A 17,454-nucleotide genomic window follows, 5' to 3' on the forward strand; every position below is an offset into this window, starting at 1 on the left:
TTTTTATCCCGACGTGGGAAATGAATGGGAAGGAAAAAGGGAAGCCGACACTCAACTCGATTCAATAGGACGGGCCGCATTGGCAGTGATGTACACAGAAGAGTTAATAATAATTTGAATCAAAAAAAAATATTTGTAATAACACACTACAGGCATAAATTGGGTGTCAGCTGTTCCAAATAGCTGATTATACACGGCCGTTTGTATTTGGAATGTTGTTGGGACGGAGCATAAAGCCGTTTACCTGGTTGCTTCAATCCCCGGCTAATTTTGTCCTTTTTTTTTTCTTTTTCTACCTTTTGACTTTTCTCCATTGAATTGAAAGGAATTGAAACTCGACAAACATTTTGAATCGAGAAAATTTGTTGTGTGTGTGTGTGTGTGTGTGTTGGCCATAAAAAAAAGGAAAGAAGAAAAATTTCTTAACGTCGTCGTTTCTTAATATTAGTGACAGGTGCTCCGTAGGACGCGCTGTAGGGAGTTGTGTGCACCGTCAATCGCACGGGACGGACCGGACCACCCTGCCTTTGGCTCCTGCCGGACGATCTACGACCCAACAGAGCGGACCAAACTCCCCAAAAAACGTTTGAAGAAAAGAAGAAAAAAAAACCTTTTTTTTTATTCTTTCTTATTTCACAATTTCTCTAAAAAAAGAAGATAAATATTCGAAAAGAAATTCTTATCGCCATTTATTCATTTTTTTTTTACGATTTCCTAATTATTTTGATAGAGAGGAGGGGAGAGAAGGAATAGAGCGCGCGGGCCGCCAATTGCGCAGAAATGTTTTATTGACAGACATTTCGTGTCTATAATAATGGGCCATATTACGGCAGCCCTTGCCGGGACGTCATATCATAGCCGAGAGGGGCCGGGAGGGGGGAATATGGAAAAATAAAAATGGAAATAACAAATCAACAAAAAAATGCTGTTTCTCGGTTCCTTGATTTTTAACTCTTTTGATGGCTCATTGATGAGGTGGTCGTTAGGCGGTGGCTTATAGGAAACGTTAATAACCCCCCAGCAGCACCAGCAGAAAAAAAAATTCACGACCAGAAAACGAAAAAACGGCCGAATAAAAATTAGGAAAATAAATCCAAACATTTCTTTAATTTTATTTCCATCCGTTATATAACTAATCGGAACCCGAATTGAAAGAAGGACACACAACGTCAACATTTTTTAAAAAACCAGAAGAAGAAGAGGATGGAGAGAGTTTCAACTGAAACGCAGCTGTATGCCAGCGGGTGGCTTTTTAAAAAAAGTTTTTCCTCCTCAAAGGAAAAAATATAAACCTCTCCCATCTCGTAAAAAGAGGAAGAAGAAAAGTTCTCTCCCAATCCATAAAAGGTCGGTCGGTTTTGGGTTATGTGTGTAGTCCCCCCCCCCCTTTTTTTTACCTTGTGTGTGTATGCGCTGTTCATCACGAAGGCCCTAATTGGTTGACAATGGGATCGTTAGAACTCGGTGACAGTTGTTAATGAATTATCATAAATTGCAGTTATATGCTGCAGCTCTTCCTATAGTGTGTGTGTTGTATAGATATGGCCGCCCGTCCGCGGCACACACACACACAAGTATTGCGGCTATAACAAGCCCAGCGCATCACTTATTATTATGATTATTATATACGCCGAGAAGACGAAGAAGAAGCTAAGCCGGAATTTTTTTTTTTTTCAAATAGAAATTACGATGATGACGCCATAGGGGCTTCATATAACAGCAGCCAGCACGTTCGAATCGAAGAAATAAACAAGTGGCTCTTGGCGACTGTTGGTGGGGGGATAGAGAAAAAAAAAACGGACAAAATGAAAATCACTTCCATTTTAATTTTTTGGAAAAATGTTTTTCTTTTTTAAAGGGAAAACAACATTCTTTCGCTCGTTAATTGAACGAGAGGCAGGTGGATTGGGGGATAAATAAATAATTTAAAAAAAAAAAAAGGAAAATGGGAGAACGAAATACCAGAAGAAGAAAAATAAAAATATCAAATTTAATTAAAGGGAAAAAAAAACCTGTCGGACCGGTATTATTGTTATTATATATTTTGCCTGGCTGCCGTGGCTTCTGCTGTTGAACTTTTCGATATCCTTTTTTAAAAAAATCTTTTTTTTCCAACTGGCCTTTTTTATTTTAACCTTGTAACCTATACCTGTTTTTTCTTTCTGATTTTTCTGTCCAGTGTGTGTTGGGCTGGGCTGAGTAGTTTCCTATAAGCTGTTAGTTTGTCTGTCTGTTTGTTCACCGTTAAACCAACAGTAGGGTTGACGTTTGATGGGGGGGAACACTCGTATAACAAATGAGTCTGCCTCATTTCTTTTTCAATTTCCCTTTTTGAAAAAAATGTTTTTAAATTCTACTTTTATTTCCCCTTCACTCCGGTTCACTGTTTGTCATTAAATTCTTGTTCCACTCGATTTAAAAAAAAAAAAAGAAAAACAAAATTAAAAATTAAAAAGAATCAAAGCCCCCGAAGGAGGGTCACGTCACGATTGATTCGAACGCTGAGCCAACGCAGAACCAGCAGGAGCAACAACACAACGGCACACAGATATAGCTGAGTTGCGGGGCCCATTAATCTACTACCTAATTGGTCGTAACAAATTCGAAATTCCAATCCATCAGTGCAGGAGGGGGGAAAGGGAGGAGAAGGAGGAGGGAAACTAATCCAAGGTGGGAGGGAAAGTTAAAAAGAGATAGAGAGAAGGAGGAATAGCTATAGCTAGCTAGACGCAAGCCCGGGCTCTTTTGGAGCCTCTTGTATATCTAACTTTATACCTTATTAACCTATCCGTCAGTTATATTATATTGAGTCGCCGCTCTATTTGGCTTCTTCCAATTTCTTTCCACGTTCTTGCCTTTCAGTTAGGACATGGCGGTCACTACTCAGAAGGCTTTGATCCACACGTAACAATTTGGAATAAAAAAAAAGTTTCGGAAAACAAAACGAGAATAAAAATACGCCGATGGATGGGCTCTGCTCGCCCGGCCATATGCAGCAGCTGGAAATGTTGCGGCGATAGTTTTTTTGGGGGAAATGAATTGACATGTCAACTCGACCGACGTATAAGAAATAGAAAGGCAAAAATTGGAAGGAAAACTATGTGGAGCTGGGCCCATCATTATATTTAACATGCAGAAGAAGGGCATAGCTAACAAATAATCGGCGATAACCATCGAGATTCGTCCGAGAGAAGGAAGATATTTATATCAGAGAAAAGGCCTTTTTATGGAAATTCTGTTGCAGCTGTTTAAGATTTTTTCCCTAGCTCTCTTCTTTTGAGTTTTATCTCAATTTTCAATTTTTCGCCGCTAAAGGACCGGAGCGGCCGCCATTGGTAAGAAAATAAAAGGCAAAAATAGTTTTTTTTTTCACTCTCCAATTAGTCGCGTCCACAACCTTTTTGTTTCTTTCTTTTTCGAAAATGAAAGATGACACAAAAAGCCTTGCGCTTCCGTTTGCGACAACGTTCTAAGAGACCCGGGCTCATTTCATTTTCTCTCTTCTTTTGTTTTTAGATACCTGTGCGTCGTAGGTATAATTTTCCGAGAGTCGAACGCAACAGGAGGAAGGAAGAGAAGAAAGGTCCTTGGTTCAAAAAACTAAACAGCAATATGCGCATAAGACAGATGGAGAGAGAGAGAAGAACTAGTTGGCCATGCTCTGCCCTTTTGTGTATCTATGGCGTATCTCTTTTTCTGGAAAACAAAAAGAAAAAGTATAGACGAGCGAGAGAGCCAGCAAGGTTAAGTACCGGTGGATAACAATCCAGTTAACTCTCCATAATCCTGGCTAATTGGCAGTTCCCATTATCACATTATGCTTAGACACAGAAACAGCCGAGATAGAGAGAATAGAAGAGAGAAAGAAAGAAAGAAAGAAAGAAAGAAGAAAGAGGGAATATACAACAAGACCCGAAACTGTTGCTGCTGGGGGCTCGGATGATGTCATCAAGACCGTGGGAAGAGCCATCAGCATGGGAGAGAGAATGGATGGCCGGGTGAATATATAGAGAAAAGAACTCTATACACACACACGTATAGATATAGAAAAGAGAATCAGGTTGTTATATACGTCTATAGAGGAGTCAACCTGTGGGCCCATCCTATAATAATCATCATCATACCCACTGATATCGAGTTGCTTTCCGAGATATTGCCGTATCGTCTAACGTATAGCTAGCTGCTACACAGAGGGACCGAAATAGTCCCACCAGTTAGTCTATGGATAGATATTCTCAATACCAAATTGGGCGGCAGCGATTTATCGGCTCTCCTGTCGATTGAGAAATAACAACAACCGGACGCTCTGTTTAATTAGCTTCGTTATTTATTTCTACAACAAGAAGAAAACACCGGAGCACGGGCTCTCTAGCAGCATATACAAGTCGTGGAATGGAACGAAGGGGGGAGGGGACAACCCGGACAAGTTCACTTTGGACTCAAACGACGTGATGAAGAAGCGAATGAATAATAAGAGACGCGAGTGATTGGAATATCAAACAACTCTGCTGGAAAATTTAAAAATAAAAAATATCAACCAAGAAATGCGACCGGTTTTTAATTCTCCCCCTCTCGTTTCACGACAGGTTACGAGCTTTTTGTCCACATTTATTTCATCGCCCAACAGGTCGGAATTAACCTTCAATTTTCCCAAAAGATAACGATGCGATAATCGTATTAGAGAATTCGTTTTTGTTGTTTTGTTGTTTTAGTTCTCCTTGTTTGATTTCTTGTTGGCCAACACACACAGCAGCTGCACAGTTTCTCTCTCCTCCCAGTCACGGTGATTAGTCGTCTTATTGTTTCACAGACACACACACGCACTTGATACCAGTTCCCACACATTTCTGCCAAATGCTGGCGGACACATTTTGCAAATCGAGACGAAATAAAACACGCCGAGCAACAATCGAAAATGGGCAAAATGAGATGAATTCTTTTCACGGTATTTTGTGCGAGCTGCTGCTGAATTCATTTTGTTATCCAACTACTACTCTGTGTGTACGCATATACGGATGCACACACACACTTTGATTGATTGGTCTTTTCCCTCCGTCTACAGGTGGATGGCTGCTGGGTGTTATTGCATCTGTGTATGTCTATCAGCTCGAGATAATTAATAATTTAACATTACACGGAAAAAAAGGAAAAGAAACAAGGCCACATGTGTCCTGCTGATGTGCTGGTCATTACGCCATGCCAACAACCGCGGGACTATGATGGAAGGCTAATAGCCGCGCTCATAAATCAGCAGACGAGAAAGAAAAAATGAAAAAAAAAAAAAAAACAAACAAACAAAAAGTTGCAGTGAAGGCTAACGAGAATAGACTCGGCGTGTGTAAGATATCAGCAGTAATCACTTCATTCATCTGTTTTGTTTTGCAGAAGAAAACAAACAAACAAACTGGATAGAGGAGAAACAACACAGGTGAGGTTCATTTGTTGGAAAACATTCCAAAATGAATTTGGTTGGAAATGTGAAATTAAAAAAACCAACAGCCGCATCGAGATTTAAGCGCGACATGCACAAAAGGCAGCTCACGCAAATAATCAGCCCTGCCCCAAAGTGCTGATTGCAACCAGCCAGGTATATAATAATTGCTCGCTAATCAGCCTCCTTTATAGCCCCGCTGTATAGTCTCAATTATTATTGTTATTACTCAGATACTCTACACGAGTGTGTGTGTGTATCAAGTTGCACGCAGATGGAAACGAGATAGAGAGGAAAGACGGGAATTAGGCGAAAATAATAATCACGCCGACAGCCTCACATCATTTGAATTCGAATTGCTCGCCGGCGTGCATCAAACCGCGTGATTGCTGCTCCTCTCCACCGGAGAAGGTTAATTGCTGCATGCGATAATGATGATGAGATATTTTTACCCCCACTCTCCATTAGAATTGTTATAATTGGCCAAAAGCTATGCGGATGGTGCGGGGTAAAACCTCGTCCGACCTCAATAAGACACGACACGCGATGAATCTGCCAGCCCTTAAATCTACAAGCACACAGTAGGGTCACGCCGGCTCTATTTACCTAAATAAACATTCACATTAAGCGCCGGCGAAATGACGAGTACATAGAAAAAGAAGTGAGGAGGTGAAAGTGGCCACGATGGAAAATAACCAAATATAATGGACTCAAAAAGTTTGACTTGAGAAGGTGCTGTGAAAACATGACGCAAATCCATGATGCCTAGTGTAACATATCTATTATGAACCTACGGTTATATTACTGAAATCTAACGAGTACAGAGCTTTGTTGTGCGGTGTATATATACGTATAATTGTTTCCGACATTAGGTGCACATACGTATGGTATTATATGCACAGACAGACTTAGAGGAATAAGAGAGAGTGTGTCTCTATCTGTTGGATGGCCATTTTCTCTCCCCTCTTGGTTATTCTCTGTGTGTGCATGTACTTGAGTTGCTCACAATTTTGGAGGTTGTAACACGCAAGAGGACAGGACACAAGGAGCCGACAAAAAAGCCATAAAAACCATGACGTATTAGATAGACACGGACTCTCTCTCTATCTCTCTGCTGGGCATGTACGCACACATCACCTTTAATGCGCTGTACAGCAGTTAGACGTATATATTCCTTTTCTTTTATTATTCCTGTGTGGAAAGCGACTGTTGTGTTATATTATCCAATATAGAAGTACGACAAAACCGAGGGCCAACAATCATCATCACACGTATATAAAACCGGCGTGTTTTTTTTTTAGAAAGAAGCCGAAAGAGAATAAAAGTGAAAATAGAGGAGCAAAATTTTGGGACGACAAGCTTTTTTGACGACCCCGTTTTCTTCTTTTTACCAACTTCCCAGCCGTTAAAAGACACGAAAATTAGGCTACACACAACACACACACTCACTCTAGTCGCCGAGAGTCGATGTTTATATATACATGGGACGTGTATAATGGCCTGTAATGGGCTCTCTCTCTCTCTTATCTGTTTGCCTTCAATTTTCTAGACGCGCCAAAAGAATTAGAAAACAAGAAAGAGAAGAAAAACACTCACGAAAATTTCCCCTTTTATTTATTTATTTTAGTTTTTTTTGTGCTCGTCGGTGAACTTCTCCGCCGGTGATGACGACATTAATATCGTGCGCAGTTGTAAGATTATATATTTAGCCTTTTATGATCTATAGCTGCTGGGCAAAAGAAAAAAAAAATGGGCCGTCAGCAGCAGCAACCAGCCAAAGGTGGTACCTTTCTTTTTTACCCGAACCGCAGAGCAACAAGCCAAAGAAATTGTTGGAGAATTAAGTGAATCTTTTGACAGCCGCGAAGATTTGGCTTCATGTGAGTCCAATCTCGTCATCGTGACCCTCTCTTGCGGTTCAAACGGACAGCACATCACACACAATAGACACTCTAACGAAGGTATGATTCCTCTCTTCTTGTAAAAACCACCGCGCGCTTGTGTACACCATATAAGTCTCATCTCTCTTCATATATACCTGTTCGTATAATTACAAAAGAGCGGAGGGAGGAAAGAAAAAGGTGCGGAACTCCTCCGCGGGTCAAAAGTACATTTCTCGATATCAAATGATGAAGCCCCGAGAGAGTGTGTGTGTTATACCAGAGTCACACACACAGATCGGCTGTGTATGCGGCTCATTAGAAATCATCATCGAGGTAGTAGACGAGCGGAACCGACTTGTGGTCTCGCTGCGAGCGGTCCACCATTTAAGGGCCTTTTAAGTCCCCAAATTGTGCGAGCTGAAAATTCTGGGACATGGGGGCGAGTCAATATATGAAGATGAATGCCATTTCAATTGGTTCGGAATGTTGTTGTTGTTTGTCGCCCATTTTTTCCCCCACAATAAAAAAAGCCCTTCAAATGATGTCCATTTTTCTGTTCGGCTGGAAAATGTGCGCAGAAAATGTTCGCCTTTTGATTGGTGAAATGGATCGACACGGCGGGGGAATAAGACGCTCAATTGTACGTCCTTGTAGGAATGTGTAGATGGGTTGAAAACTATTCGATGCGGATGCATCTAGACGAGAGGATCGGCTGTGTGTAAAAAAAAACTAATCATCCATCTTTATCATCATCTAGTCGCTGTTTGCCGAGCCATCAACAGCTGATGACTCTCTTCTTCTTCTCCTATCCGCCACACACACACAAGTCAGTGCGCATATCAATGAACCTGAGCGCATATCAGCCAGAGACCCCCAGTCGCTGACTCAGCTGTCAAAAAGGCAGCCGAGGGGGGGAGGGCCAGCCAGAGAAAGAAGAAGATGATGATGATGACTTTATTGAATGGAAAGACGAGAAGAATGGGGGAAACTCTAGATGCTTGCGGAATGTTAACGATATATACAAAGTCTATACAGGCACATCCATCCTCTCTCTCTCTGCATATCGGCCGTGTGGCTCGCGCCAGCGCGCCCTTTTGTCGTTAAAAATATAAAACCCAAGACGACCAAATTTGGAAATTTTTATTATTTTTTTGTTTCCCTCTTAAAGAAAAAAGGAGAGATCGTAAATCAATTAATTAATTCGGCACTTGAAGAAGAGGAGAAAAAAAGGAGGAAGAAGTGAACAAGAGAAGGGTCGTCTCTCTTCTCGCCGTCGCGTCCTGCTTATATTAGTGCTATTTAGATATTAGACTCATCCGCCACATCGCCTACACAGTGTCCGCTCTCTCTCTCTGCAGCTACATGGGTACACACACGCCGGGCTATGGGTGTGTTGTGTTTCTTGGCTGGAAAAATTGGTGATGCGCTATGAATGACTCTCCAGCAGGATAGGGCCGGACCGGAGAGAATAGGGGAGGAGTCGAGAGAGAAAAGAAGAGAGGCCCTTTTTTTTTTATAATATTGTTAGTGAATAATAGAGGAGCCGCGCATAGTATGCCGCCAGTCGTTTTCTCCCTTGAACACAAAATGAAGCAGTCAACCATCTCCGAAAAGGTTCCGTTCGAAAAAGCGTATGAAAGAGTCGAGTTTTTTATTTCCAAGGGGGGTGATTATTATTACAAGACGTATAGGCACAAACACAATGAGACGTACTTTGTGTGTGTGTGTATAGTCGTTATTTCAACAGGTATTATTAGATAATGGAGATGTGATACGAGTCTTCTTCTTCGCCCTTTTACATATTTCGGCGTTGAATGGGGTTAGAAGAAGCCGACCGCCGACCCAGACTTAGTTTTGGTTTAAAGTCTGATGAGTCAGTTAGTAATTGAAATGGGGACTTTTATTTACAGAAAAATCTTGTATAACGGGTCAGTTTTGTTCCGGTCTGATCCACCCCAACCAGGAAGTGCCGGTGTGGCGGCAAGGTTAAGTTGATGGGCTTGGTTAAAAAGAAAAAAATGCTCAAGTTGCACTTTGCTTCAAATATTTCTGAATTCGATAGTTTAACCACAGACAAAGTTGCGAGGGTCAAAAACAGGCCTGATTTTCAGTGGTTCTACACGTGAGCTATTTAAGGAACCCTGACTGAAAGAAAAACCGGCAAGATGAAACAGTTTCAGCTATGGCCCAGGAATAATCGTACTCCGTTACTATTCAACGATTTAGAATCAACGCAACCCAAAATGGTAAAAAAGGAAGGATGGAGATGAATTTGTCCTACCTTTCAGCCTGGGAAATACAGCCAGGCTTCCACACGTATTCCATCCGCTGATAAGTTGAATCCAACACCAGGAAGGATAGGGAAAAGGGTGTCCTCGTGAATACACCCACACTCGCATGGGCGTACACGAGGACATTGAAAGAAAGGGGAAAAGGAGATCCGTAGCTCGGCCATAGGTAGGTTATCCAACGAAGAGGGATGCTGTTTATCTAAATAAAAATTAAAAGAAAAGGGTTACAAAAAATATCTGCAGAAACAATCATGGAAAAGTTGAAAATGAAACGGGGTAAACCAAAATTATAGATTAACAGGAGAATTTCAGGTTCCCATGCAATACACTGCATTTTATGCAAGTCAAGCATCATTCAAATACCTAGCAGGTAACAGGTTAACGAAAGTTACGAAAATCATTACCCAAGTGATGAGATGAAATTGCTGCTGACGACAGGCCAATCCACCAGCACAAGCAGAATCTGGCATATTTTGTAGTTATGATGGCTGGCTCAGGCCTTGAATCTGTACAAAGGAAAAGGACAAAAGGTTACTGTATAGAAAGGTTATAGCTGTACAGAGCAAACATACTTCCAATCTGCCATGTATCAAAAGCAGTGAGCTTACATGATAAATACTGTTAGTCAGAAACTAACTTCACAAATTAAAACAGGTAGCTCCCATAATCATTCTAATTGTATTTATAGTTTTATTTACCTTTAAAACAGCATGGAGTGGGTATTTAGCGATTCCATCCAGAGAATCGACCACGAATTCACGAGACCACATTTTTGGTCTTTTTCATAGCAGACGACACTAATATTCTAATTAATTAGCTATGCCTAAGTATCGATAGAAATATCAAAATCGATCCTCCCGCCAAAATCCAAACCGCTCATCAACGATAAAAGCAGTTTTCTCAGTCGCTGAACGAATCAGGATTACTTTATTAAATAATGGAGATGTGGTGAGTCTTCTTCTTCTCCCTTTTACATATTTTGCCAGTGCAATTATTGGTTTGAAGGAGCCGACCACCGACCCAGACTAGTCTTGTTGAGTTAATGAGAGTTAATGTTGAGTGAAGTTGGATGAGTCGGTTAGTAATTGAAATGGGGACTTGAGTTATTGTTACAGGAAAGGCTGTTATAACGGATCAGTTTTGTTCCGGTCTGATCCACCCAAATCAAATTTTTATTCGTCATTATCCGAGTTGGAACCGTTTCGATATTCGGTGCGGTGGAAACTGGCACTTGTAATAGAAAAGGTCAGGTTGGTTATTTAATACTGGCACAGGCGAAGAGATAATAAAATTCTCTGCCTTTTATTCGATCCTCCTTGGTGGATTTCTATATTTTTTTAAGGGTTTCCATGAGTGCTGATTGTTGTGACGCACTACAGTGCTGGTCCACTTATCAGACCGCCTGCCCATACGACCAATCCAGGTATACGACCACCCTTTTGCTTGCACCACTTTCTGGCGCGAGATTCCCCTAGTTCAAATTTTTCTGTCGATAAACATACCGCGACTTGAATTATTTTAATCCACTTTAAGGTATTTTGTTTTTAAATCATCGTTGACCTTCATTATTGAAAAAGGGTTGGACTTTTTCGAACAAAGATGAATTTCGTCAGTCGTAACAATTTGTTTTCCTTAAGCAAAGTGTTACTAAGATTCAGCCATCACCTTCTACATACTACTAATTCATTTGGCCGGTTATGCGACCATCCAATTATACGACCGCTGCACAAAGTGGTCGCATAAGTGGACCGGCACTGTATTAGATAATGGAGATGTGTATGTCTTCCTTTACATATTTTGTCTTGGGGTTGGTTTGAATGAGCCGCCTGGGCCCCGATCAATTTCCATTTGTAATTTAGATGCGGAATGTTGTTATTACAGGTCAGCCATGTTATATAATAATGGTATAGATAGAATGAAACCTTTCCTATATTCAGAATAGCTATATTGATTGAGAACCCACCTGTATTTTGTAACCCGCGCGGTATTTTGTTCCTTGATGTTGGAGCCAATTTTTACGTTGTTACATCATCGTGTTGCAAGTTATTGCCATCCTGTTGAATGTGGACGGAACTTATTTCGGGATAGAACCTTGGGCAGACTGCGATCTATATGACTTCATTGAAATATCATCCTGTGGAATTCGCAAATCATTTCGTGTAAAACGAGCGTGAGGTTAGCGCGGTTATGTGCTGACTTTAATGTATTGGGTTCGATCCAGACGTCCGAAAATTGAGATCTCAATGAATTCACTTCTCTCAAAACCGATCAATGGATTTTACTCGATAGCTGAATGGAGGTGGTTAGGTTACCTGGAAATATAAGTCTGCAGTCTATCCTTCAAGGCCTTTTAAAACCAACAAGTATATTTATACCCGCTAAATAGTTTGGGCTATGACGTGATCGTCTCATGTTGTTGCGGCAACGTACGTGATGAACATTTAGGAGCATCAATTAAGTTTGATGGCACTGACATTTGAAGGCGACAGCAGCAACTCTCCCCCGGAGGAAAACATATTTTCCATCATCAAACACAATTTTCTATAACATGTTGGGAAAATAAGTATATATATTGAAAAGCCCTGCTGGCTTATGTTTCAGCATTTATCATAAAAGGCGCAAGTGAAAGTTGATATGAATATTTATCAAGTCGCTCGTGTATGTACTTTCTCATCAAATCAAAAACGAAAGTTTAATAACACACACAAAAAAAAAGTGTGTGTGCGACCGGGGCATATGACGTGCCGGCGCACGCGTCTGTGATGAATCACGGCATAAAATACAATAACCAGCATCAGACCCAGCACCGCGCGGCCCTATAGCGCTTATAATATCCGCGTGCAGAAAGAAATGTGATTACGATCGTAATTTCATTTGTACATAAGACACGGGGCTCTGAATAATCAAGCCATGCAACAGGAAAATCCTGCTGTCTCTCAGAATATAACCTTTGCGGCACGAAGTCTAATATGCAAAATACAGTCCAAAAAAGATTAATCATTTGAAAAATCTAATTCAATTATAAACCCGCATATTCATCCAAGAAGAGGAATGTGTAGCAATATAATAATGGCGTGTTTGTGGGTGGCTGGTGAAAGTGGAGTGGATATTCATCAAAATTGTTCTCAGTCCAGTCAGTCCAACTGTTAGCGCGACCGCGCTCTTTTTGAAACTGAGAAAGAGACAGCGCAGTGTTCAATGGATTCTTCCGTGGTGTGTGCAGTTACGTAACAAGACGCATCATCGGCCATCACATCAGAGAACAATAGCAGATCGTCTGTCCAATCCATCACGGAACATAATGAAGTCAACGAGATATATACCTAGCTATACAACTCGCGCGGGGCTGGTATAGAAAAAAAGGAGATGCTATCAAAGCGTGTGCTCCACGTCCACGCAGTCCGTTTGCCTTGTTGAAAATACAAGATGGTGAGACTTATGGCTCTATCAAAAAAAGAACACGCTGGGGGGAACCGTGCTGGATGGAACAAGGTAAAAAGGTTGACACAATAAGTTAAGAGAGCCGAGAGATAGAGATGGAATATTATACTATGCACTATGATGGGGGCAATAGGCAGCACGTCTATCTCTAGAGGCGACCGCACAGAGAGAGTCAGCAGGTCCAGCACATCACGAAAAATCGGGGGGTAACAAACAAAAAATGTCTTGATGGATAGTCCGAGTGCTATATGCTGCGCAAAGGTTGTATATAAGAATTTTAAAAAAATCTATCGAAATCGATTCATCTTATTTCTCTGCTGTGCGCGACCTCGTCAGGCATCCGGCGGACTGAGGATCGAGCGCGAGCTCTTCTTCTTTTCACTTTGCAGCCGATCCTATAGGGTCGGCCGGACCTCCTGTAAGAGGAGAGAAGATAACCGCCGCAGCTACGTGATGGAGGTCTCACTGCGGGAGGTGCACACAGGGTAATAACACACAGGAAATATAGAGACGAGCCTTCTTCTTCTGGCTTTGTGGGTCTATTAAGGAAATATCTTTCCTGTTTTTTTCGTGGCTAGCGCGGATAAGGAGAGATATTGGCTGATATTGGAGAAGACACAAACATCTTCATTGTTCTTTTAACGCGATGTGGCTGACGACAGTTTTTCCCCCCAAATACCTGCACGCAAAAGCGTGTTGTGTCACCACAGCATAACGACAAGAATCATTTGGAACTCTGCCGCGATGGCAGACTCAGATTGGCTATAGGAGAAATCATGTAAATCGCAGATCAGTCTCGTAAACCTCATAAATAAATATGGCCAAGAGAAAACAACAAATGGAATGTTTAGACTCTGTTTATCTCTCTTTCCCAGTTATTCTGCCCATCACTTTCTAATAGATGAAACATACCTTCAACGTAACATCTATCACATGTGTATTTAGATTTCCCCCCACGTGCTATGGTACCATTATATTATGCGACTTTTGCTGGTTGTACATGTTTTCCCTATTGAAATCACGTCGCCTGAAATCTGAATAAAATACTACACACACAGACCATGATGACGACTGATGCGATTCAGGTCTCTCCTCTTTTGATATGCGACACGCGGAGAGATCGATCGAGCCTATCAATTACATTCTCCGAGAGTTATACATACAGGACGTGCTGGGGGAATGCGCTGTTTATATTATATAAGGTGTCCTTACTCGACTGAGAGTCCTAGAAATATAAATATATGTGTGTCGCCTGTCCGACATTGAAAATTAGAATTCAAAAGGACGACATCAGCATGTCGCGCGCATCAGCCTCAAAGAAAAATTTCCGTTTGGCCCAGCGAATATCAAACATTCTTTTTTATGAAAAGCGAACTCTATCATTCTTCTTCTTCTTTTTAATGGCATTAATCAAAAGGAAAATACGGACAAGATTTTTTGGATATGCGGCGATGAATGTATAATTGGCACAAAAGAGAGAGACAGGTCACCAAATATAACAAACTCGGATAACGAGCGAATGTATAGGACCCCCCCCCCCCCCCCCGGAATGTGTTCAACCCAGAATTATTTCTGCGCGCGACTGTAAAATGTTAAGGAGATATGTTTATTCCAGTTGCGTATTGATTACCCAAATTGTTAGTTGTGTACTATAAAAATCGCTGTATACGGATGAAACTATTTGGCAACAAATTCTAAAGAAATATATAATGAATAAACATCTAATACTGGCTATGTGTTTCAGAAATGTGCGATAATAGAATCCAATCAATATGGATATTAATGAAGCAACTTTTCGGAGTTCTGCAACACAAAAAGTTTAATTTAACGGAATTCAAGTTTTACGGAACTTTCAAGCCGACGACGTACAACTTTCACAACAAAAAGAAGCTTCCAAGTTAGAAGAGAAAAGAAAATCAAGAAATAAAAGTGAACTGTCCATAAAACCCATTAAAAAAAAGAAAGAAATATTGACCAGTTTGAGTTATCCAATCAATGATAAGGTGACTGCTTCATCCTCGGGAAACTGGGCTCTTTTCTCCGCATTCGGCACGTACCTACGGCCGTCGAATCTCTCAAAATGAAACCAAATTTTATCATGCTGGATTTTAATTCCCAACGGGCTGTTGGAAGGAGGAAGGAGCTCCAAGGTTTCTTTATGAAACAAAACAAAAAAGGATATTTTGATGGTTATTTGATATTAATTCTTAGTGGTCCAGAAACGCATAATTGGTTACCTTCAGGAACGTTTAATTGAAATTGGGGGTTACAATCTTCAGTAACCATCAAGATTTGATAGTGCGGCTGATCTTGGCTGGGAATGACTTTCTTTGTTTGGGAACAAGCTTCGTCTTCATCAACTGTCTCATCGTCCGAATTGTAATAACGATCATAAATGCTTGTCACCTTGGATTTCCATTCATTCGATTCTTGGAACTTCACATTCCAAGACACAATAACGCAAGGCTCCCTAAAGTTAAGAAACTTTAGGGAGCCTTGCGTTATTCCCCATTTTTTGTAATTGTAAATCACAACGAGACCAACTGAAAATTTTAACGAGGACGGCCGATGATGAACAGTTTTCTGAAGAAGACAAAACAATAATGAAAGGGAAAACTTTGCACATTCAAGATATAACCTCACCGCTGCAGCGATTTCAGCTTTTTGTTCGTTGAGCTTACTATTACATTCCTCTAACATTTTCGATGGACTCCGAGAATATAAATCACCAATAAAACGTTCATTTTCTGGAGACTGAAAATAATTCTACAAATAAACAACAAGAATTAATCGTATGAATTTTTTAAAACAGTAGGTGGATATCATACTTGAAGTAGTTGGATTGCATCGTCTAATTGGATGCCCAAACCGATACAGTGTTCTGCGTAGCACGTGATTTTGTCTGGGTTTTGGGGCGACATGGAGCACACCAATCGTAAATGGAATAACATTTGCACCCTATTCAGCTCATAATATTCCGAATATTCCTCATATCGGTTCCACATAAAATTCGTTAAAACGTCTAGCATTTTAAACAAAACTGAGTCGACTGACGCTGCTGGTTGTTCTCTGAGGGATGGATACAAACTTGACTGGTTTAAAGACCCTCCACGAAAGACGTCAATATAAATAGTATCGTCCTCTGACCTAACGAAGGGAAACCAAAGAATCTTACAATGTTAAACTGTGTAAACTGTGTAAAAAGCGGCAATAGTTTATGCTGTTACCCGGCTGAATCCTTCCATCTAAGAAGAAGCTTTATCTGGTCACAATAAACCGCCTCACAAACAATGCCCATTTTCCTAGCCACTTCCTGATAGATGGCACAAACAACTGCTGGGCATCCTTCCTTTCTTAACGCCTTCAAAGTATGGAGAACGAAAAATATAAATAATTAACATTAGACCTTCATCAGCATTGCATTTTAGCCGAATTGATAAAGTTGCAAGGCATACCTCTTGAAAATTATTACTATAGAGACGAAGGTAATCAGAAGTATAAAAATTATGAATTTTTTTCAAACCCAATTCATTGAACATAACTTGGTTTAAGGAATTCAAAATTTTAAGATTTTTCTTCTTTGGCTCATCAGTGCTAGCACATGATACTTTTCCCACTTCCAATTCCAGCAGTTGTTTCACTCTATCAGTTATTTTTTCAATGGAGCTTTCCAGGTCTTTCAAACAAGTTTGTTTTTTTCCATGTTCCAATGTTGACCACTGTGATAAAAGTGCAACTCCCTCAAACAGAGACTTTCGAGATTCTGGTTGGGCCATAAAATCTCTCCACTTTTTGTCCAGTATAGAGATCCTCACTTTGACTAATGCATCCTTGGCATAGTGAAGTGTTGTTTTATTTTCTGTTATAAAGAAAACATTTCTTTTTTCTTTTTTACTTAAAAGAAAAAATTTCTCACAAATAAATATCTCATCGACGATTTCTTCAAGTTCATTCTGCACATATTCAGGAATGGGATATGACCCCGCAATCAACTTATTGATCACAATGAGGGGAGATTGACCCAATGGATAAGCTACAGAGGACATGTTTAGAACAGCTTCTTGGACTTCTTTTGCTTTCTTTAATCTCATAGTTGTCCACTCAAACCAATCATTTTCATAGCTATTGGGAGTCTGCGAAAGAAAATTGCCCCACCTGTGCAACAGTTTTTAATTGTAAAAAGAAAGCAAAAACATTAATAGTTTATAACCTTTGAATGAACTTGAGCCTCCATAGCTCATCTGATTCTCGAATAATGTTGTATAAAGGCCGACAGGAAACCATAAGACTTTGCAAGTCAGATATGGAAATAGTATCCAGTGAAAAGATGCACCATATTAAAACTTCGTTAGGCAAGAAAAGAAGACTCATTTTTTTAATCTGAATTCAACTCGTCTCTTGAATGAGA

At 40.5% G+C, this 17,454-nt stretch overlaps 1 protein-coding gene and 2 long non-coding RNA genes across 3 annotated transcripts; all 3 read right to left on the bottom strand.

Moving 5' to 3' along the window:
* Positions 1-5,316: 5,316 nt before the first annotated feature.
* Positions 5,317-10,379, bottom strand: LOC124192590. The gene is made up of 3 exons (XR_006873749.1): positions 10,304-10,379; positions 10,010-10,111; positions 5,317-9,804 (listed from the first exon to the last, which is right to left on the bottom strand). It is a non-coding gene; the product is annotated as an uncharacterized LOC124192590 (long non-coding RNA).
* A 5,737-nt stretch (positions 10,380-16,116) lies between these two features.
* LOC124192591 lies at positions 16,117-16,407 on the bottom strand. The gene is made up of 2 exons (XR_006873750.1): positions 16,274-16,407; positions 16,117-16,193 (listed from the first exon to the last, which is right to left on the bottom strand). It is a non-coding gene; the product is annotated as an uncharacterized LOC124192591 (long non-coding RNA).
* A 63-nt stretch (positions 16,408-16,470) lies between these two features.
* Positions 16,471-17,426, bottom strand: LOC124192512. The gene is made up of 3 exons (XM_046585872.1): positions 17,257-17,426; positions 16,963-17,201; positions 16,471-16,517 (listed from the first exon to the last, which is right to left on the bottom strand). The coding sequence occupies exons 1-3, from the start codon at positions 17,415-17,417 to the stop codon at positions 16,471-16,473; spliced, it is 447 nt and encodes a 148-aa protein (XP_046441828.1). The 5' UTR covers positions 17,418-17,426.
* Positions 17,427-17,454: the final 28 nt, after the last annotated feature.

Source organism: Daphnia pulex, chromosome 4, assembly GCF_021134715.1.
Source record: "Daphnia pulex isolate KAP4 chromosome 4, ASM2113471v1".
In the NCBI taxonomy this organism is placed as follows: Eukaryota; Metazoa; Arthropoda; class Branchiopoda; order Diplostraca; family Daphniidae; genus Daphnia; species Daphnia pulex.

Bases quoted from the DNA above. Each gene is read 5' to 3' on its own strand.
- LOC124192512 (XM_046585872.1), bottom strand. From the start codon at position 17,417: ATGAGTCTTCTTTTCTTGCCTAACGAAGTTTTAATATGGTGCATCTTT. The intron at 17,202-17,256 runs GTTATAAACTAT...ACTGTTGCACAG, and splicing joins AGGCTCAAGTTCATTCAAAG to GTGGGGCAATTTTCTTTCGC. The intron at 16,518-16,962 runs GTGAGAAATTTT...TCGTCTCTATAG, and splicing joins CGTCGATGAGATATTTATTT to TAATAATTTTCAAGAGGTAT.